At 36.3% G+C, this 22,919-nt stretch overlaps 2 protein-coding genes and 2 non-coding genes across 11 annotated transcripts; 1 reads left to right on the top strand and 3 right to left on the bottom strand.

Moving 5' to 3' along the window:
- LOC105157872 lies at positions 1-4,133 on the top strand. 6 transcript variants are annotated; one of them, XM_011074395.2, is made up of 3 exons: positions 1-444; positions 1,037-2,845; positions 3,330-4,133. In XM_011074395.2, exons 2-3 carry the CDS (start codon positions 1,073-1,075, stop codon positions 3,657-3,659), a joined length of 2,103 nt encoding a protein of 700 aa, XP_011072697.1. In that variant the 5' UTR covers positions 1-444; positions 1,037-1,072; the 3' UTR covers positions 3,660-4,133. The 6 variants fall into 6 exon arrangements, with proteins under 6 accessions (XP_011072697.1, XP_011072713.1, XP_011072680.1 ...); XM_011074411.2 differs by having other exon boundaries at positions 1-356; XM_011074378.2 differs by having other exon boundaries at positions 1-281.
- TRNAD-GUC lies at positions 4,446-4,517 on the bottom strand. The gene has a single exon. It is a non-coding gene; the product is annotated as a tRNA-Asp (tRNA).
- On the bottom strand, positions 5,790-5,863 carry TRNAV-CAC. Its single transcript has one exon. It is a non-coding gene; the product is annotated as a tRNA-Val (tRNA).
- Positions 6,020-15,647, bottom strand: LOC105157900 (kinesin-like protein KIN-14J). Of its 3 annotated transcripts, XM_011074440.2 has the most exons (21): positions 15,558-15,627; positions 15,322-15,472; positions 13,861-14,030; positions 13,116-13,275; positions 12,422-12,486; positions 12,199-12,282; positions 11,985-12,062; positions 11,817-11,909; positions 11,699-11,728; positions 10,658-10,999; positions 10,506-10,587; positions 10,310-10,405; positions 10,058-10,237; positions 9,827-9,933; positions 9,565-9,743; positions 9,191-9,355; positions 8,853-9,106; positions 8,504-8,667; positions 6,920-7,410; positions 6,508-6,605; positions 6,020-6,384 (listed from the first exon to the last, which is right to left on the bottom strand). In XM_011074440.2, exons 4-21 carry the CDS (start codon positions 13,228-13,230, stop codon positions 6,323-6,325), a joined length of 2,685 nt encoding a protein of 894 aa, XP_011072742.1. In that variant the 5' UTR covers positions 13,231-13,275; positions 13,861-14,030; positions 15,322-15,472; positions 15,558-15,627; the 3' UTR covers positions 6,020-6,322. The 3 variants fall into 3 exon arrangements, with proteins under 3 accessions (XP_011072742.1, XP_011072725.1, XP_011072733.1); XM_011074423.2 differs by having other exon boundaries at positions 15,322-15,647; XM_011074431.2 differs by lacking the exon at positions 13,861-14,030 and having other exon boundaries at positions 15,322-15,647.

Raw genomic sequence — 22,919 nt, forward strand, 5'->3', positions numbered from 1 at the left:
CTTACTGTATTTCTTTTTTTCTTTCTCTACTCATCCACACTCTTTTGTTTGTTTCATTGAGAAGGAAGAGCAGCTCTGAATACTGTTCCCGGTGCCAGTCTTGTTGTGTTCTACATGACTGTGTGTGTGTGGTGCTTTCACAGTTTCTTTTCTATAATGTGAAATGGGGTGTTGTCAGACAAGCCTTTGAGCTCAAGAGAAGGAGGGAAAAAAATGATTGCTTTTATTAGCAATTTGTTGGGTTTTTTCTTTGGCTTCACTCGTCTGAGATCTGAAGTGGGGTATGGCCGTTTACCATGGGAACGTGCACTTTTATTGACTTGGAGTGCAAGTGTTTGTGAAAATGCTGTCTGTCTGTAAGGATGCTCTTTTCTTGATTATCATATGCCTCGGCCGGGGAATTGGCCCGTATTAGATTGCGTGTCTGTTCAAATTGGATCAGAGGTGGATCTTTAGAGGGTTCTTCTATCTAATACTATGTGTTAAAATTGTTAGTAGGGTCCATTCGTTTGTTGGCAATGTGGTATAAGATCTTGAAAATGCGCTTCTGAAATGTAGGGAAGATTTTAGATTCTTTGCTTCAAGTGTATTAGCTTTGATAGCTGTCATCCTCTTGTTTATCCTGAAGATATGGGTATAGTAGTGCATTTATTTGTACTTGAGTTGGTTAGCTTGAAACTAAGCTAGAGCATGTGAACTCCTCCTAGGTTGTAGCTGTGAACTGATTGGCGTGCATATAAGTATTTAATTCGTTGGTTTCTTGCCTACTTGTGTTATTTTGATTTGGGAAGACTATTTTCTGTCAGCACATAATGTTAAGCTAATGGTAGTTCTTGATTGTAATGCCCTTTGAGTTTGGTTTGTATGTTTGATGCTTGATTTTAAGAGCTAGTTTGTCGTTCTGATAATATGGGCATCGAGGCGAGAATATATATTTGTTTCGTAATTAATCTTCAAATCTATCTGTTGAACCAATATGTAATGAGTGTGTTTCTTGAGGTTTTACTGATCAATTTCCACTTTACATTCATTCCAGGAGGCGTATCTATCAATGAGACCGGACTGAGTAGAGATGGAATTAGACTTCGACAAGTACCGTCTTGTAGATAGAAGTCCTACAACTGTCCTACCACCTCCTCGGAGCAGAAAATCAAGTGGAAAGCCCAAATATGGAAATGATATACCGACCCTCAGTGATGAAGACTTGATCGAAATTAACTTTAGTCCTTACCATAGTGCATCATGCAGAGATGTTCAATCCCAAAGTTCGAGGGGTTCGGTCTATCAAAGTTCTGAAGAAGTGAGGCTGCTGCAGAAAACTGATGCTGTTGTTAGAAGGAAAAAGATTGAGTTCTCTCGAGAAACTGCTTCTGTATTCTCATTTGGAATTATTGATTCGTTATGTTGTTCGGATGAAGATAGCTCACTAGTGGAACACAACAGGCCCTCAGTAGTGTCTCTCTCCGAACAAAGTACAACTTCAGTTTGTGAAAACCATATAGAATTGCGTTCTCGGGATTCCATGACATCATCTCAATCTGTGACTGCTCCTATAAATGAAGCTAACAGCCTGGAAGAAAGAGATATGACTGTCAATTTGCAGAAGTCATTATCAGCAAGATTAGCTTTGCCGCATTCACCTGCTAAATCAGAGAGCGTTGGCTCAAGAGCCAGCAGTCTGAAGCCCCGGTTTCGCCCTGTCAGAAAGATGTTTGACCCTTTTGTTAAATCCAAGTCCCACAGAAATCTGTTGAGTAGTTCTATTGAAGCTGGTTGTGGAACGGGAAGCGGGCTTACTGGCATTGACAGCAAAAAGACAATTTGCAAATCGCTGCTGAATGATTTGTCGGACAAGTCATGTCGTGTGGAATACGATTATCATTGTGAAGAGAAAGAGAACCATAATTCAGTTCCGTGGTACTCTCCTGCACACCTGCATGGCCTTCTCAAGTTGGGAAATAAGCGTGGGGTGCCATTCTTCGAGTTTTCAGTGAAATCACCAGAAGATGTTTATGTTGCAAAGACATGGAAAGTAAAAGATGCTTTAACTGGGGTCTACACCTTCCATTCTCTTCGTCATAGAAGACAGAGTAGTGCTAGTGGATGGGGATTTAAAGACAGCAACCTAGAATCATCTCCGCTGGGACAGATGCAAGTTTCGTGTCGTCTGTGTACGGAATCTGAAGGTGCAGGAGAGTTGAATGATTCTATGGTGACAGAGTTTGTTTTGTATGATATTCTTCATTCAAGAAAAAGTACTTCCTCTCAAGATAATTCTAGTAGTTCACCTGATGACATTAAAGCACCCGTGGTTTCTGATGAGATTTTATCTTGGGGGAATTGTGAGCCAAACGAAATATTAGCTAAGACGAAGAGTAAAGGTCAACTTAATCATTCCCGTCAGAGTAGTCGCTTTGAATTATCAGCTTGTCAACCTCTTGCAGCAACAGATTTACGTCCAGAGCTAGAAATTGCAGCCATTGTTATGCAAGCCCCATCTGAAAAGAGAGAGAGTCTGAAATTTAATAGTGGAGATAAGAAGATAGACGAGAAATTTCCAGACTCTCTAGATCTTTGTCAGCTTGGTAAGGCAAAGGACGGCAGCTCTAACAATTCAAATCATGGGAAGATGCATGTCGTAATCCCAGCTGGGAACCACAGTTTGCCAATTACTGAAAGTCATGGCCCTTCACGGTTACTAGATAGATGGAGGTTAGGTGGAGGATGTGATTGTGGTGGCTGGGACATGGCGTGCCCTCTCAGCGTTTTTAGCAATCCAAATGTTGAGAATGCAGATGGCCAGCCCCTGATGGACAATCAGAATCCAATGGAACTCTTCTTTCAGGTAATTTCTTCCAACGACTTATGCAGGATCATAGTTTGCCTCATTTCCTGATTCATGCCGTTTCTAACATTAAGCCTTCCTGTCAAAATTTTATGCTGGAAATTTGGAAAGTCAGCTTACTGCACTTCTCATACAAGAAGGATTGTCGCCTTCTTTGAACCTCACCAACTAATTTACCTGGACTGTATTCCCGGATTCTTGAAATGCTATACTATTACATTTGACTTCCCATTCCCTTTGCTATGTAATAGTTAATTACATGGAAAACTGATCATGAGTGCTTCTCTGATTCATTTCACATGCTTGGAAGGTGTTTTTCTTCTCAAAAATACAAAATTATGTAATTCTTAAAGAGATATAAATGTTACCTTGATGCTTGTGTGAAACCTATAATTTGTATATCTTCCATGTAATTCTTAGTTCGTTTTGAACTCTATGATACCTATTTTGGTCTCTGACGACCTCTGCACTACTTATTGTGTAGGGACGAAAAGATGACATACCGGCATTTACCATGCGGATGATCGAGGATGGGAAATATGCAGTTGATTTCCACGCACAGTTATCTTCACTGCAAGCATTCTCCATCTGCATTGCTATTTTGCACACTGCTGACGCCTCCACGGTAACCAGGCAGGAGAGAAGAAAACAAATCTTGCAAAGTGGTTCCCTGAGGGTACTTGCTGAGGAGGAAGTTAAAAATACAATAGATGCAATAGCAGAGGAAGAGAAACCTATAGTTAACAAGAAGACGGAAGAAATCCTGCCTTTTTTCGTAATCAATCCACCGTTCTCTCCAATTGCTCGAGTATAGTGCTGCAATGCTGACAGATTCTTGAACACCACAAGTTGATCCTACCAAGTTGAAACCCTTCAAGGGCAAGCTCAAGATTGCATCAAAGACTGGTGGAAATAATTGAAAGGCCGAAAAAAGCAACCAGCATCGTTCATACGAGCATTCATGTAAATAAAAGTGCAGACGGTCGACGTCTAGCTCTTGTCCAGCTTCGCTGCATTGGAGGTGGCAAAACCTTTTCTCCTGGTACATTAATTTTCTATTTTAATAGCTAAATTCCAAGAAACACCAAAGTGTTGATATTCTTGTTACACTATACAGATTAGAGAGGAATATATAGAGGTTGGCAATCGTTGTTGACGAGTAGTTGTTCTTTCTTTTTTGAGGCATGTATTCTTTATGTAATTTAAGGTGTTGAAGGGGAGTATATCCTGAAAACCCAGATTTCACATTGTACCTATATACCATAAATGAAAGGGATAATTACACTTCCATTCTATAAAATTTGGTGTAATTACACAGACCTTCTGTAGTTTGGGAAATTACATTTAGCATCATTGAGTTTGCTTATTTGTTAGACGGAAGCAAACTTCAAGGGTGTTAAATGTAATTTCCCAAATCACAGAGAATCTATATATAATTATATCAAACCTCAGGGGAGGAGTGTGTAATTATCCCTAAATGAAAAAATGATAATCCATCTATCTTCTTTATCTTTCTCATTGTACGCTATGACCGGCCGGCTATAGCAGCTAGGCAGTCTGAACCGAAAAATATGGAGGAGAAGAAAGAGGTTAAAATTTTCGCCGTTGCCGGGGATCGAACCCGGGTCGCCCGCGTGACAGGCGGGAATACTCACCACTATACTACAACGACTTGTTTGTTCATGTAATTAGATTGTTTGATATATACAATGAAAACCAAAAACCATAGATTAAGTAATCAATGATCATGCAGTAAAACAGTACTTTCATCCATCTGCACAACTGCTTTGCCTGAACATGAATCTGAAATTAGTAGGCCAATACTCTGTCATCTCCCGTCCCCCTTACTCCAACAACATGGCTAATTATCTCATAATTTTTTCTTTATATTTCCTGTGGCGGAAGACGGATGATGGAGTAATTGTGGTTGAACGAGGACCTTTGATGGAAAATGTTGGCTTGTAAGTGGTTGTGGACATGAGAAGTCTTGAAACGAGCGCAACGTCTCCATTTCGTGCTACAACGATGGAGTTGCATGCCTACATCATGGCATTTGTAGGGAATGAAGAAGTTGTGTTCTAGAAATAATAGTTTACAGTTGAAAATATAAAAAAAAAAATTAGATTAAAGTGCGGATATCTTGCTCTCTTTAAGGAGATTTAAGTCCACTATAACAAACTTCTCACTACCCAACAATATTCACTCTTGACTTGTCCCTTCAGGATACAACAGCTCAACAACGTTGTATGACTCTAACTCATTCTAGACAATTAGTAGAGTCCAAAGCTCCACAAAAAAAGAACACCTTCCAACATTAATATAACTCTCTCATATAATTGCATGTAGTATGTGTATATATGAGTCTCAAAACGAGTAGAATGATGCTCTTTTTATAGATGTAGAAATCATCCACCATTTTGATGTGAATTAGTGGACAATTATGTAATAGAAAGTGGTGATAAATGAGTAGTAACGTGTATGAATATGGTGTAGTAGTGGGATGATGGTACTGAAAAAAGATTATTGCAAACATTATGACCATAAACATCCACTAACCTCAACTTCAATTGGAGGAATATGAAGAGACATACATTTTAATTTAAATATTAAAATGCAATATATATATACCTATACACACACTAACAAGTTTTTGTTTTGTATCAGTTAACTTGTATACGAACACAGGAATTTGAGTATGAAAAGGGAAGGAAGAAAAAAATAAAAATAAAGGAAAACATGAAGATGCTTTTGTGTTTGTCCTTTGGAATTCATGTTGTGTTGTAGAATTGATGGAAAATCAGTTTGAATGGTAGAAGTTGTAGTTCCAGTTAGTAAGGGAAAAGCAGCCCATACTGAATCACTATTGTGGAGATGGATGAAAGGGTACTTCAAAAATGGTGATTCAAGAATTTTTATTCCACCAAATGAAAAAGAAAAATATATGTGTCTGAGCCCGGGTTCGAACCGGGGACCTCTAGTGTGTGAGACTAGCGTGATAACCAACTACACCACCCAGACAACCATCAAGTTGTAGACATTTAAATAAGAATTTTTGAGAGTTGTAAATTTTAGCGAACTGAGATCTGTTAAGTGTACATTGACCACTTTCTTACCAACTGTTGTAGGATTTTGGCAGCCTTTGAGTACCTAAAATAAAAACTGAAACACATCATGCAACTGAAATCTTGCTAACTGAATTCATGGTTGTGGCTTCAAAAGGAAGCACCTGCATATCTGAAGAACATGAGACTACATAACTTCCAACTCATCAATAAGATGAGGATGCAATTTTAAAGATTTCCGCTACGACCTAACCTACATAGTTTACAAGAAGTTTCTATATAACCCTTTTAATATAACAATGCTCGTGCCTAAAGAGCCATGGGCTGGAGGAAGGTCCCCTATTGCTCTAATCTACAAACAAGAACGATGTTGCTAGTTCTTTCCTTCGTTTTTGACCTGCTTGCCTCTAGTGACTTAGTGCCAGTTTTTGGGAAGTTTCACTGCAGAGGAACTGCCAAGCGTTGCTCTTTTAGAACCTGTAAACAATAAAAAGCAAGTAAAGACGCGCGTAAATATTTAAGACTCAACCAAAGTAAACCACAGCCCTAATAACACCAAAATGCATCTGAAAATTTTGATATAAAGAAGAGGGTCTGTACTTGGAACTTTTGTGGAGCTCCTGCTAAATGACAACCGAGATGATCCTGCTTGCCCCTGCTTTGTGGGTGGTCTTGGAAGTTCGACCGGTACGTTGCGCCTGCAGTAAACCAAAAATCGAACATTGCGGATATCAGCGGGAGTACATGCGTTGAACTTTTTCCTAGTGTATCTTGTAATTGAAAGTCAGAAGGAAATCTCTAGATTACTTTGTTGACACATTGTATCTAATTGGAAGGTGGAACATGATCAAGACATAATATTGTGGATGATGGAATCTGTCTAAAAGGTAAAAAACTATCAATGGGATATGGTAAGGATGCCAAAACTTTGGCAAAAGTTGAGGCACTTGTACCTGTTGCATATCAGACCTTTTACCAGTATTAGAGAAAAAAAGATGTAAGAAATGCTCACTTTTCAGTTGAATCTGCAGATAGCTTTGCAATCTCAGGAATACTATTGATTGAAGCATCAGTTTGGGTTCCCAGAGAAAGAACTCCGTCAGACATATCACTAAGTTTCTCGTCAGTATCAGCATCTCCAGATTCCAAGAACTGTATGCCGCCGTTAGGACTTTTACCTCCATCAGCCAAATTAAGATTTGATTCAACGTCTTCCAGATAGTTTTCCGTACCACCTGCAGCTGCAAGTTTTGATTGTTGAAAGAATTCTTTGTGGTGCCTAAAATCATCCACGGACTGCTGAGAACCAGCATCTGAGTGCTTATCACTGTACTCAGAGCTATTGTCCATATCAAAGGCAGCTTTCCCATCAGAACTTTTAACTCCTGAAAGTTGTTGGCTTGATCGTCCTACTCCTATAGAAGAATTCCCATTGGTTTTGAGTAACCGCAACCGCACTATTTCCTCATCCTTCTTTGAAACAGCATCCTTTAGAGTAGCTACCTGCAAGATCAATACAAGTTAATTGGCTTTAGCTAGTTTCTTTTTGAACCCAAATGCTAGAAATAAAGACAGCTAATTGGACTTCAAAAAAAAGTGTTAATATAGCAACTAGCAATAGTGTGTACATATGGGCATAGAAATGGAAATAGCAAAATATGCCTTGCAAGCACCAAGTATTGGACTGGAAATTAGACCCAAATAAAAACATAAAGGAAGCAACAAATATAAATCAAAAACCAATAAGGGAGTAACAAATATCATGTTCTGATAATAATATCAGAAGAAAATTTACATTTCCTGTTGCCTTTTATGGACATATGCATGTAACTCATCCATATAAAAAACATAATGGTTTCGCTCAACCTTTCGAATTTTTTTTCCTATGCCTAAAATAACACCAACACAAAAACCAGCAAGCTTGCATCAGAAAATGGTTGATGCCCAGGATTAAAGAGGGTCCTACTGATACTCATAATATTTCTATGCATAAACTGTTTCAGTAATAAATTAAGGAGAGGGTAGTTGAATCAGTTTTAGCCTCCCAGTGGCATCTCCAAGGGCACAGAGGTAGTTGAATAAATGTCACTATCAACTACAACTCAGTGATGGTCCACAAGTTTTACAACCCTAACTTTTTGAACACAACACTAGCTCCACAAAGACATGAATGCATAATTAATACATTGTGAAGGCCGCCAAAGCATATTAGTGTCCCCATAGAGAAAAGAGTCTAAAACTTCTTCAGAGATCACTCTTTTATGCTGTTCCTTCCATCGTTTCATATGACTTGATCCACACCAATTATGATAATGGCCCAAAGGAAACAAAACTTCATGGTCCTGTCTTCTTGCATGGCAATCTTATAAAGAACTTTTGACTCATTCAAAATAAGAGCATGCCTGTGGTTCAAATGTCAGATTAGTATCACACAAGCAGCACAGAATATAGATTGAACAATCTTAGAAAGATCACATTTAGCCAACTGAGAGCACCAAAGGAAAAGTGCAATTTGTGTATAACAAGCTTCAGGATGAACTCAACCACAGAAGTCAAAATTTGATCAGTTTTAAAATGCTGATATTCAAATAATGACCTGTTCCATAAGTTCTCTGACACCTCTACCCTCCTTATTACTTCGTGCAGCACCCAACTCAACACCAGAAACCCTCTCGGCAAACTTAAGGGTACTTATAGTCTCCGAGTAGGATTCTACATCGGGATTCAGTTGTACAAACATGAGAGCCTTTGCTTGGCCACCTGCAACAAAAGCCCAAGAAACAACAGGAGGATTGACATGTGAAGTTTGAGAGCAACAGGAAGAAAGACAGAGAACTCAATAATAAGATACAATAAAAACAAAAGGCAAAAAGTTCGAAAAACTTCAACCTCCAATGAAGAATATAATTGGGGTCATACCAACCACTCAAGCACGGCCTAATTACCTAGAGAGCTCTGAAGAACTTGAGTTAATTTGCTATTTCTGTATGGTACATGAGGATTTTTTTGGGCCAGCGCAAAGATCACATCTCCCAAAGCCGATAAAGACCTGTTAATATGTTGTGCTTCACGCAATCTGTCTCCTGTTGCTTCAGATCGATCAACTCTTTCACTGCCAGCAAGATCAACCAAGTGCAGGCAACCACGCAAAACAGCATTCGTCTCCAAGTCCGTCCCACGGACATGAACAGTGAGGATACTGATCTCATTCAGGTAAAATCAAAATTAGGCACTTTCAGAAAATTGTTAAGAGCAGGAAACTGAGAGAAGAAATAGTGCCGACCTGTGAGACCGGCTGCTTCTCTCGTTCAAGGCAGTAGCCCCTACAGCCCGATTCATCAGGCCAATATTCATCAGCTCCAACACATCGGAAGTTGATTTAACAGGGTGCATGCTAGCATCAGGCACAGCCAACCCATTTGGTTGGGAACTATTCCAAATCCCAAGTGTATGCAAGTCAATGGGAAACCATGAATAACAGAATTGCATGATTGAGCCAACCAAAAGGAAAACATGTGAAAGGCAGTATATTGATCAGAATATTGCAAGTTTGACAAGGAAAACAGCTCCCTAGAAAGAATATTGCTTAGGAAAACAAGGGGAAACGCATAGGTTCATTAAAATATGAAGCCAAAAAAAAACACTTAAGAAGGATATCTCTTCTGGAAGCTGTCATTGCAGAGTAAGTCCCGAACTTGTTCGTTATATATTTCAACCATTTGAACACCAACTTCATATGCAATGGAGCTATGTCTATTCTGAGAGATATTGAAGAGATCATTCAGAGCTCTATAGTTGACCCCCCAATCCACAATTGATGTCGCATTAGGTCCCGTCTGGAAGCATTTGTTAATAGCATGAGCATAATAAACCAGAAATGAAAACAGATCTTCAATTAGCTCAAAAACTATGAGCTCACCATGGTGTAAGTCTTCCCTGAACCAGTTTGACCATAGGCAAATATGCAAACGTTATACCCATCAAGGACAGACCGAATTAATGGTTGGGTATCTCGAAACACCTCCTCTAGATACGAGAAGAATTTAACAATAGACAAGCACAAAGCACATGCAAAGGGAGAGTTAGCATAGGCCAGTGACCCAACATCCAAAAAGACGTTTGTCAATTAAAATTCAGATAGACAAAGAACCTTGAGTAGATGCAGGACCAAAGACCTTGTTGAATTTGAAAAGCCGATGACTGTCTTTTCCTGGTTTCAAGGGGTTTATAACAACCAACTCTCCGTTCTCACCAATGTACTGTATGGTTGTTTGTTTTCTACTTTGTCCGGGGAGGAATGGCCTTATACGACAATAAACTCTTATGTTACCTAGAAAAATGATCAAGGATAAATGAGCAAGTTATTTGCACCTAAGCATCTGTGACAGGCAAAGTTACAAACCTTTCAAATCTTGAACCTCGTTGTACAGTTTCCTATTTTCTTCAAGCACACTGTGATAATTCTGAGCAGCATCTATCAACCCTTTGATATTTACACCTGATAAAAGCCAATAAAATTAAAGCTAATAAATAATAATAAGTCGTAAATTGCAATCCAGAAGTTTTAAGTGCATAGAAAAATTCAGGTGTATGCCTACCAAAATGATAAAATTCTTCAGCATAGACATTCTTAATCTTCGAGACCTCTTGCTTTATGGACTCAGATGCCAACCTCAGGTCCTGATCAATCTCATAACATAAGTGACAATGAGGATCTATGTTAGATGTTAAGCTTAGAATTTCCACGCACCTGCAGGGATTCAAATTGAGAATCGATGAAGTGCCTGTATCCATGTTCTTTTCTTTTCCACCTCAAAAATTTTGATTCCGAGAAGTCCTCAAGCTCTTTTACTTTGTTCCTTGAATCAGTCAGAAGACGCTCAAGTTCCAGTATTTTTTTCAGTAGCTTATCTTTGGTTTCCTCAGCCCTGGCTTCCAATTGAAAGCACTTCTCTTCATAGTCCTGTTTGGTTAATCTTATTTCTTCCTCTAGTGATAAAATTAGACTCTCACAGCGGTCCTTTTCTTGCCTCAATATAGTTAAATCGTGTTGCTCGAGCTTCAGCACCTCCTCGATTTTAGTCTTCTCAAGCTGTCGGAGAAAAATAACATCTGAAGGACCAGAAAAAGAATACTACAAGAATCTTTCAAAAAAAGAATAAACAGAAGCCATTGTCTCACTCAAACCACACTGGCCAATTAATTGAATAAAGAAAAGGGCAGTAATTCAATTGAGCCATCTTCCAGAATAGCTTAAAGAATTATTCAATCTATCACTCGTTCGTTTCACGGCCTATGGAAAAGACTATCAACGCGATAATTGAGATATTGGACATATGCAAAGATAATGGTGTTGTGTGCATAGATTTGCTAAAAGCAAGTCAATGTAACACATTGAATGTATTAAGATAGAAGGGCTTAAAAGAAGTAACGAAATTTTGCTTGTGGAAAGTAAGTGCGAGCAGTATTCTGGGACCAAGTCATTTGCAATTATACAGCTTGGTTAAAAATCTAACCAGTAACTAAAAACTTAACTATGTTGATCAGTTCAAAAACCAGTAAATGCAGAGAAGGCACAAACCAAATAGAGCACAAAAAAAAGGACAACAAGAATCTTAATAGTCGTATGCTCATTGTTTTAAATATCACTAGAAGGTAAACTGCTGCCATTATCTACTGGCAAGTACATAATTATCCATAGATACACCTTACAGACTTGCTGCTTGCAGTTGTTAAATACCACATTTTATAATTGACTGAAACAGTTTGTTTCTTTCAGTAAGAGAAGCACCTTCATCTGTCGAAGCTGGTTCATGACAACCTGCTAATAAAAAAAGATCATAAGACGCAAGATATAATTAACAAAGGACAACCAGCATCCACATTGCAAGCAACCACCATTATCAGACCTCATTTTCTTCAGTAGTTCCAGTTGCTAGGGTTTCTAATGCTCTAATTTTTGATTGATACCTCTCTTCACGAGAGTTGTACAGTGTGCTTTGCTGCAATCGAGTAATACAGATCATAAACCATGTTGATGAAAAGAGAATGACAAGCAGTTGCTGAGAATATGTTACCTTCCTCATATTTTGGGCTTGTTTCGAAACCCGCTCCTGAATTTCTAGCATGACTAATTTCAAAATGGATGCAACACGCTGAGCAAAAAGCAAATTTTGAATTAAGAGAATAAAAAAGCAGTTGAAAAGTGGCCACCTGATATGGAAAGTAAACTGCCAAACTTTACCGGAAATTTATACTGATATATCAATACATGCTTGCATTATACCATACCTGAGGGATGTTCTCATTCTTTCCTTCAACGCATTCATCCAGAATCATATTCGTGACAGTGAAAAGTGATTGCGTAGAGGTATTCTGCATTTGTTAAGTAGATTAAAGCATAAGAAGAATGAAGATGTAAGAATATGATCAGTTTCAGGGGGTTTTTCCTTTTTCCTCTTTTTTCTGCACTGCACATGTGTATTGGGTGGTTGGGGGTTGGGGTTGGCATTACCTCTAAACTAGGGATATCCCCATAATGGCCACACTTTGCTTGGAGGACATCAGAAAAATAACTCCCTACATAGTGAAAAGATTCAACAGCAGGTTTATATGAGTGGCAAAATGTCCCAAAATAGCTGAAGGAAACAGGATGAACACATTTTGGAACCATAAAACCTAGTTCACTGACATGCATCAGTTGATAACTGCAAGAAACAATTTTCACTTTTGTTAACATAAATATCGTAAAATAAAATGCTTAGTTTTCTCTCTTTAGCAATATATTACAAGTCTACTCCAAAATCAGGTAAGAGACTATCCATTGAGGAAGGAAGATAAAAGAATTGAACATAAAGGGTTTCATTCTACAGCAACTTCGGTGAATAACAATGCAACATTAGCTTCAGTATGCATAGAGGTTGCATTTCTAGTGAACTAACAATTGCTGCTGAAATTTAGGCATACTGAAAAATAGATAGAATCATAGAAACAACTAGTTAATGCTACTATTAGCTTTAAATGTATGGAGAAGTAGAAAAGGTAAAATCGGATGGTAAATTAGCAGACTAAGAGTTTAACACTTCCATGGAATAAGCTATTCTAAGTTTCCAGAGGTCGCACTACACCAGTTAATGTAGTGGAACAATGGGAAAAAGAGAACCTTTTAAAGAAGTTAGTTGGAGGAAAAATAATTAACTGCTGTTTACCTTCAGAGAGACCATTAAAAGCTTCTATTCTTCCAGGAATAGTGTCATCGCTATCTTCCTTTAAGGTTCCTAGTCCCCCGTTTCCACTCTCACTTACTTCTGGCTCTGGACCCATTATAAACTCAACAGATGATTGTAAAGACCACCAACGGGTACGCCCCTGAAAGGTGAAAAAACAAATAAACGAAATTAGAAATAGGACATCCTGAACAAAAACTTAGAAACAATTTTGTTCTCTCTCCCTCCTACTTCGAAGTTAGAACTAAAATAGGTTTCAGGTGAGGACAAGACAAGTATTTTATATTTTATATATCATCTGAATTTCTGCCCGATGGAAACATGTCAATGGTTTTCTTGAGTTGCATCACAAAATTATAAAGGATATTTCAGGACAGTTGTGAGCTATTTCCCAAAAAAAGGGCATACATTATGCATGTTCAGACAAGGAAAGTACTCAATCAGCAAGGCATATCAGATATCGACTGAGGATTTATTTAAACCTGGCTTATATAGAAAAGTCCAACACAATGCAATGAATTAAACCTAATGAGTCCAAATATTGCTCCAAAATGCTAGACCTTAACCTCCATATTAGAAGAAAACATGTGATAGAAGCTAGATCTAATAGCCACTCAGCACTACATTCGAACACAATGCTTCTAGAGCCTGACTTAATATGGTAATTCAACAGCAGTTGACAAAATTCATTTAGCCGATAGGAGAAATACCATGTCGACAGTATTACCTAGGTCCAGAAGATATAGGTTTCATATAGCCAGAGAAATGACGTTGTCATCCTGAATCAAGTCGAGTACTCCTTGAGGCTATCAGAGACCTAACATTTGACAATCACTCAACAAAAATTGCTTCTGTGTTATATTTCCCGCATTTGTTCCACCGGAGTACCTCTAGCTCCTGACACCATCAAAAGCTTTCTCACAAGTCTAATCTCCTCACAAATTCAACAAACATATAACATGGACTAACTCCACACATCCTTTTAAGATATGACCATCTAAGACAATGACAAGGCACAATATCTAGGAGAAAATATTTTTGGGTCACACATAGAAATGTTTCCAGAAAGGGGAAGTAAACTCAGTCTTTCAGATTGCCTTCCAAGATATGCACAGATTTCAAAGAAAAAGAAAGTGATAAGAGTTAAACACAACAAAGAAGAAAGGATAGATGAGTCAAAAGTAAAATATAAATCTTAGTCTGCACCACTACCATAAGAATGGAATGACATGCAATTCAAGCATGGAACTTTAAGTCTTCAATGACTAGGGAATTACACTTAAGAACAAAAAAAGAACTGGATGGAGTTCTGAGACCAAAAGAAAGAATGAAACAAGGACATGACCGGAAAGGAACTAAGATGCAAGGTACCAGGTAGATAGTAATAAGGCTCGGGCAAAAAGAAAAAAAAAAAATTCACTTGTAGGTTGCAACTTCAGGAAATTAGCGTTCTACAGCAATGTGAAGCAATTACAAAGTTTGATTCAGTCTTTAACCAAACAACATCAAGCACCATGATATTCCAACTGCAAAAAGAATAGTCAAATAGCAAATAATAATGTAGGTGTTTCCCACTCTGTTTGGCTAAATAAAATGCTATCCCTTCTTCTCCAGCTCCCCTGACCTAGACAAAAATGAAAAAGTTGACCAGATCTCTTTTCCTGCCATATACATTTTTCCACTTTACATAAGCATTCCCATACCATATTTCCAAGCCAAAAGCAGGTAACAATCCATGAGCATCAAATGAACTAGCGTTCTAACTTTGAATTACAAGCAGATCTAGAACACAAGTTAAGGTAGTCATTGCAAGATAATACTGAAAAATGACGTCTAACTTTTTGAGAAAGAGAATAGGAGAATAATAGATTGAACTGCTATAAACTGGACCAGATGTACAAATAGACGAGTCAAACTACAGACTAAACACTAGAGCTTTTGGCAACTCCAAACAAATAACCATCCATATATTCATAAATATACAAGTAAATAAACAATTTATTGCCCATTTCATTTTAGAGTAACTAAAACCCTACATTGCGTCAAAATCCCACAACTTCTTGGTCTACATTCGCAGAAGACCCAATCTTGAAACCGTACCGAGTAAATTCACTAACCAAATCGGAACAAGAGTACAACCCAAAACAAAAACCCCAACGAAGTTTGGGGGAAAAAAAAAAGTACAAACCTAAATGCAGCCCAAATGCAGAGCAACCCCGTTATCAATCAAAGAAATCGGAGTCCCAATCTTTTCCCACGATTCTTCATCTTCATTTCCCCATTCCCTAATCTTTTCCAGCTGCAACCCAGAAACACAAAAAGGGAAAAGAGCTCCGCAGCTGCAGGGACGGCACAACAGCTGCCTTTGTTTAGAAGCAAAGCAAAATCGAGATGGAGAAAATGATGACGAACTGAAACACTTACAGGCCAAAACTGAGGAGAAAGAAAAAGAAATTGGGTAAAATTCCCTTTTTCGGGGGGATTTTGGTTTTTGATTTTCTTCTTTAATTTTCAAACGGATTTGATTTTGTTTTTCTTGAATTTTGTGATTTTGTTTAAGTTTAAGGATTTGAAAAAACACAGTGAACGGTGTGGGCCTCCACCATCATGTTTCTTTGGAATCGTATTCCCGCCTTGCCTTCCCCATGTGCTGTTACTTTTTCTTCTACTTTTTTATTTATTACCTTTTAATTATAAATTACCGACTCTCGTAAAATTTATTTTGATACTCGAATTTTATCATTAATATCATTTTCACATTCAATTAATATTTTTTATTTATTTTTTTATCCGATATTTTATTTACCCTTAGATATTAAATAAAAATTTATATTTACCCTTAATAAACTTATTACTGACTTATTGCAGGTCAAACAATTTTTTTGAACTAAACTATCATTATAACAATAAAGATATACCTCCTCACATGCATTAACGCGTGAAGATGTATGAGGATAATTTGTTCATAAAAAATTTTATTTAACCTACTATAAGTCAGTAATAAATCAATCGGGGCCCAAGATAAACTTTTTTTTGTTAATATCAGTAAATTTGGTTAATTTTGACTAATGTATGGACTTATTTGTTAGACGAAAGTAAACCTTAGAAGTACTAAATGTAATTTTTCAAACCATAAGAGTCCTACGTGTAATTATACTAAATCTTAGGAGAGTATAATTGCCCCTATAACAAACCTATAAGACTTAAATATTTGTTCAACATGAAAATACTTTTGCATTTAATCAATATATTAGTTTGATTTTATTTCCAATTTTCAATTGTTAAAATAATAATTAAAGCAAAAATGCGTTTATTTATATATTTTTTTATTAAAAATATATTAATCTAATATCATAATTCAATATAAAATACAATTTCATCAATCAATGAGAACACATTCTCATTTCACATGAAAACTTAAATAAAATTGAAAATATAAATTTTGTACTGAAAACTAAAAATAAAAACATAAACAAACAGATCAAAATTTAAATTTTCGAAAGTTCAAATTCAAAATGAATTTTTGTCAGGTTGCAGTGCATTTTTTATTTTACTTGCTATATTATTAATTATTAAGTAATGAGTTTTATCTTATAAATATTAATAAATAATTAAAGTGAATAGAGAATAACATAATAATAAAATATTAATATCAAGCATAATACTCAAATATATATATATATATATAAAATAACAGTCGAATGATTCAAATAAAGATAAAATATATCGGTCGAAATTTATTAAAACTTATCTTTAGTATATTGATTATTAGAGTAATTGGGTATCGGAGTGATATCAATAGTATATTTGAGTATTAATTGAGTCATTTAAAATTACTCGAATATTAATTTTGTCATTTAGAATTATTTGAATATCAAACCGATAAAATTTGGATACCAATACAAAATTTAGTCCTTATTAATATATAGGTGTTTATTTAATTTAAAGATAAATTGTCGAAGCGCAGTCGAAGTGTCTGCGTAATTTTAAATGTAGTGTATTTTTCAATTTAATTTAGTAAAAAAATTTAAGATTACGTAAATAATTAGTTCAACAAAATAAATGAATATTGAATATGTATGAATAGAAAATTATAAGGAGTTAATTGATTAAAAAAATGAATAATTTGAGAATAAATAATATAATTCGGAAATATTTTTCGCAATAAATATTTTGCCAATCAAGATAATTATTACAAGGATATCACCTTTAATAAATAGTTATTTGTATATTTTAATTTGTAATTGCTATTTAATTACAAATTATTGATAGGTACATTGATTGAAATTCGTAATAAAATGCTACACAATTAATTAACCAAAAGAATAAACTTCACTAAAAATTGTGAATTTCTATTGTAATTATAATCATATTATTTGGGTATTACTCTATAATAAAATAAAGTGATATACTTAATTACTTTAGTTCGGATTCAAGTTTCACTGCACGTGTGAGTATTTATTTTATTTTACATTAGTTTGTTATAATTTATTATTTCATAATTTTTAATTATATTGATGTATTGATTGAATCGATATATTATACAATCGTATTTCATTTATTAAAATATTGTTGTAATTAGATAAATACCTTTTTCATCAAAAAAATAAAGGGTAAAATCCATATTATCTCCCCGTAATACCAAAAATATTTAAATAAACTCCTGTGATAAAATAAAAGACGATATAATCCTCTGTAAAATTTAAAAAGGTGCACATTATCCCATCCCCTCTAGAATTCTATTTCACGCGCTAAAAGTGGGACAAGGTAAGTATTTTTTGCCCCTAAATAATTAAACTACTCCTGTCTTTAAACTATACATATTTTAAAAATATAATTTTGAGTTATATGTATATATAAAGAAACCTAAAAGAAATTAAAATGAAAAAAATGAAGATAAGTCGTTGACGGACGGGTTGGAGCTGGGGGGGTGTAAAAATGCTTGTTATTGGATGCCTTTCTAACGGTGTAGACTCGTGTTAAGAGGTGGTCGGGCGATGGAAAAAAAAAGTGATAGAAGATGGGGGGACGGGATAGAATCTTTTGAGCAAAAAAATAAAGATAATTCGCTAACGGATTGGAGATTTTCAGTTGATGGGGTATAAAAAATGCTCGCCGTTGGACGGACTTCCCAACGGTGGTAAGCTCGCATAGAAAGGTGGTCGGACGGCGGAGATATGGGAGGAGAAGAAAAGTACATTTAAAATACATACATATAAATACAAATATATATATATATATTTCTATATTAATATATATATGTATTAAAATAATATATTTTTATTTTTTATAAGCATGATTGAATCTGAACTATAAGTTTAGATCAGATTAAATATAGCCATTGATCAAAAAGGATATTTTTTCATTATAACATAAGAGTCATGTTCAAATGCACCAGGGGTAATGCAAATCTTTTTAAATTTTACAAGCGGTTATGTGACTTTTATTTATCACAAAAATTTATTTGAACGTTTTAGATATCACATAGCGTAATATAAATTTTACCGCCCAAGAAAAAGCTCCTGCATAATCAGCCAAAGAGAAAAGCCTAAAAATATTTGGAAGACATTGTTTGGATCCAACTCAAACTTACACTAATAAAAAAGATTTTTGAAGAAAATATAAAGTTTATTAGAAAAATACCAAACGCTCGTAAAGTTTCTTAACAAATTAGTATAGTTGTCATACTCAAATATGCATGCACAATTAATTTTAAAAAATTTGTTATTATTTAAAAATATATGTTAATTAAATAAATAAATAAAAAAGAAATATAAAAAATTAAGAGAAAAATAAAAATTAATTAATTAATTAAAAAAAAGAAAAATTGAAGGACCACAAAAAAAAAAAAAAAAGAGATACCAAAAGGGTGCTCTCACTTAATATTAATGTAAAGATATTTCAAGACATTTTTATTTCATTTCATTTTTTTTTAACATTGCAAAATCTACCAAAAAAACATTAGAATTTAAGGTAAATTACGACCACATTGGCTCTTGGAGCAGTTACAAGTACTTTCTCGTTGTTTAAAAAATTACAAAATAAACGTCCGTTAGACTCCATAGATTTTCATCTATTTTTTATGATAAATTGACCAAAATATCATTTTAAATTATGAATTGTATTTTTATATACTTTTGAGAATATTTTATGAACTAATTACAATATGGCTTATTTACTTTATTATGATTTTTTATATTTTTTTCAAACATTTTTATTTTTAGAATTAATAAGGGCAACATAATAATTTTTTTATTATTGTGTAGGGACTGCATAAATATTTTTATTTGATAGATATTTATAATTTTTTTAAATATTAAAAAATATTTATAATCATATTAAATTTAATGACATGATAACTGTAATTTACACCTAGAATTTAAGGAGACGTGAATTGCAATTTACCTCGGAAGAGGGTACGACAGTTTAGTATTTGATAGAGTGATGTCGTGATTAAGACTTTGATTTTAGTAGAAATTGGTGATGATGATGGTGTCTGAAATTTAGTAGAAATTGGTGATGATGACTTTTGTCTTCTCAGACACCAATAGGTATCGTGCCCCATTCCTGGGAATACCACGACAGCCCCGCCCACAACTCCAACAGCCCTCTCTCTCCTCGATTTTATATTTAAGTTTCTCTCTCCCCCTCTCTCACTCTCTTTATATATATATATATGAAAAATAGTAAAAGAAAATTAAAATATATATATATATGTGTATATTTTTCTAAAAGTTGTTGCTATGGTTCATTTTTGTAATTTTATATTAAAAATAAGATAAAGAAAAGTATTAAATTGTGTGTTTCTCTTAAAACACACACAAAAGTTCGTGATATTTTTCGTTGGTTTTAATAACTAAACACATTAACAGCAAAGAATTTTGATTTGGTAGATGAAGTTGAATTTCTATTACCAATAGGTCATGTTCTTGATCCCACTAATATACAAGCATCAGTTTACTTTAATCGATCAGTTATTTATATACATATATATTTAATATTGAGAATCAACGTATATAAAACTTTTAATGATTGAAATGATGATTTAATTATTATTAATTTTGATGCGGGTAAAAACCGCACAAGTCCAATAGTCTTGGATTGGTGTATAGGACCTGGGCCGAAATGTAAGAGGATCTTGAAGAGGAAGCCTGCGAAAACAGTGTAGCACTTTGACACCCAAGTTAATGATAGATTTAAAATAAAATAAACGAGAAAGATAAATAATTTCAAAGAGGAATTGCAATATGGTGAATAAAATTGAAAATAAACTCAAGAACACACGGTAGTATGTTTGTAGAATGAGCAAAGATGGTTTTTGAGAAGAAAGAGAGTCGGTATCTATCAAGGGGATCAAACCTGTACTTATAAAGGGGTATTCCCGTCCAACGAGGGTCTACCCTCCCTCTTGGATCCTCGAAGGGGTTGGTTAGGATGTTGGGATAAAGTTGGGGTAGTCCTTATCCATTGGCTAGTAATATTTCAGTAGGAGTCCTTTGGTCTTGGGAGTCCCTTGGTTCGTGAGAAGTCCTACTGGCCTAGGAGTCCTATCTGTTAGGGATTCCTTGAGCTTCTATGATTTGAGTTGGTTGTCCATGCTTATACCACCTGGATGCTACGAGGTAAAGAAGCTGCCACGTGGACCATCCTTTTGGGGCCTTGTTGGGCTTCACTTCTAAGCCAAGTTCAGTCTCTGCCCTTGGGCTGCCTTCCTCTTTCTTGGGCTAGCGATCCATTTGGAATATCTGGGCCTATTAGGTTCATTAGGGGGCTAGGCCGCCCAAGCCCCTTGATTTCACGTTAGGTTAAGCCGTGGTGGGCCTAAGCCCACAATTCTCCTTCCTAGGTCACTTGGGCTATTGGGCTGATTAAAAAAGCCTGGGCTATCTCAACTGCATATATCACACAGTCCCCCTCACTCTAAGAAATAGGGCGTCCGCGGTTCCCAATTAATCAAGGGGGTTCCTTCATCTTCTATCACCAAGGACATTCGCTGGGGTATCCCTCCATTTCTTCCAGTCTAAATTTTCGCCCTCAATTTTGTATGCTTCATGCTATGTTCCCTTGTCAGGTTTGAATTTATGGCTATGGCTTAGCCTAGCTATCATTATAGTTATATCACTGGGTGCACTTGGGCTACCTTTTCTCTTCCCACACGCCAATGTCTTTGGTAACCGCTCAATGAAGGGCGGTTACCTTGGTTGAGTGTAGACTTAATCACCTCACTTTCTCTTTTATTCCAGCCATACTTCCAACCTTTCGATTCCTTCTTCTTCCGTGCTTTTGAAGAGAGAGAGAGATTTCAGGTTCATAAAAGGTTTCCTTGGCTCCTTATTCTTCCTTCTTGATTTTTTGTTTCATCATATTTCTCCATCACTTGTATCATTATATCTTCCTCTGACGAATCGGTGAGATTCATGGGGAGGCTCCAGCAATGATCCCTCTAAAGCCATGTCTAAGTAGATAGGGAGTCTAGTGAGGCGAAGGTGGCCAGCCAATTGGGGACGGACTGGGCTCCTTCATGCCTTCGTCTGTTGGGATTCACCATTTTGTGGAAGAATTTGGGATCCCGCCGGAGTTTACTATTTATGTCCCCGTCCCTGACTGCTGCCCCAACTCTCCACCCCCTAACAAACTTAGGTTTATTTTCTTCACAACTTATGATAGACTTTCGCTTCCCCATCCCCCCTTCTATGAAGAAGTCTCATGCCTTTTTCAAGTTCCCTTAAATCAGTTAGTTCCCAACTCCTTTCAAGTTTTAGCTGCTATTTTCATGATTTTTCAATTTCATTGCGTCATACCTATTGGCAGAATCTTTTCCCAGTGTTTCTAATTGAAGCGCTTAGAACTTAGGGTTTTCCATTTTTTCCCTAGGAGAAGGGTGGTCTTCTTGCTTGTTCCTAAACATTTGAAATGGAGTTTTTCTTTGTTTTTCCTCCTCAGCCTTAATCTATTCCCCATCATTGAATTTTTGAATCTCCAACTGATGTGCCCATCTCCTATGTCTCCTACTCTCTTTTTTCTCTTAGAGGAGTTGAATGAAAAGACCTACGATTGTAGGAGTATGATTGAGGAGAGACTCTTGGGTCATTTTGGGTTAAGTTATTGGGTCAAGCCTCTCGGGGAGCCCCTTGTTACCTTTATTGTCTTAGTTTCTCTTCTTTTTATATGTTTTGGTATAGGTTGATGTTTAACTATTTTTGCTTTTGCTTTGGTAGATCAGATCATGTTCAGCAAACACATCTATGAGGCAGTGCCAGAGAGTCCTGGGTCCGTTCAGCTGCTACTCCTCCTACCACCAGGTCTTCTCGAGAGACTCTGACTTCCAGTGACCAGAGGGGAAGATGCCTAGCTGCTTATGTACCAGGGTCATCATCCAAGAAAGCTAGGCCTAGCTCCTTAATGTCTCTCCTGCTAGTTCTACGTGCCATATGTCCACACTTCCTCCCACCCCCTTCTCCTAGGGACTTTAGGAGTGGTCCCTTTAGGTCCCCATCCTCTTATTCCAAGAGTTTGTACGATCACTTGATGATTAACTAGGAGAAAGAAGGGGAGTATTCCCTGGCTGTGGAGATATTGAAGGGGACACCCACCTCGGGAAACAGGCGCCTTTTTGTCCTCCATCTCCAGGAAAAGAACTGGACAATATGCTATCTTTGACCCTTGCCAAGGTTGGTACTGTTAATAACCCTTCTTTCTTTAGGCATGTTAAACTTCTTGTTCTTTCTCCAAGCAACAACTTTACAGGGGGAGCTCCTTCCCGTCCCCCATCGGTGCCTCATCAGG

Source organism: Sesamum indicum, linkage group LG1 (assembly GCF_000512975.1).
Source record: "Sesamum indicum cultivar Zhongzhi No. 13 linkage group LG1, S_indicum_v1.0, whole genome shotgun sequence".
Taxonomy (NCBI): Eukaryota; Viridiplantae; Streptophyta; class Magnoliopsida; order Lamiales; family Pedaliaceae; genus Sesamum; species Sesamum indicum.

Excerpts from the sequence above, each read along its gene's own strand:
- LOC105157872 (XM_011074395.2), top strand. The coding sequence starts at position 1,073 with ATGGAATTAGACTTCGACAAGTACCGTCTTGTAGATAGAAGTCCTACA. Across the intron at positions 2,846-3,329 it reads CAATGGAACTCTTCTTTCAG|GGACGAAAAGATGACATACC; the intron begins GTAATTTCTTCC and ends CTTATTGTGTAG.
- LOC105157900 (XM_011074431.2), bottom strand. The coding sequence starts at position 13,230 with ATGGGTCCAGAGCCAGAAGTAAGTGAGAGTGGAAACGGGGGACTAGGA. Across the intron at positions 12,487-13,115 it reads TTTTAATGGTCTCTCTGAAG|GGAGTTATTTTTCTGATGTC; the intron begins GTAAACAGCAGT and ends TTCACTATGTAG. Across the intron at positions 9,744-9,826 it reads CAGGGAAGACTTACACCATG|ACGGGACCTAATGCGACATC; the intron begins GTGAGCTCATAG and ends AAATGCTTCCAG.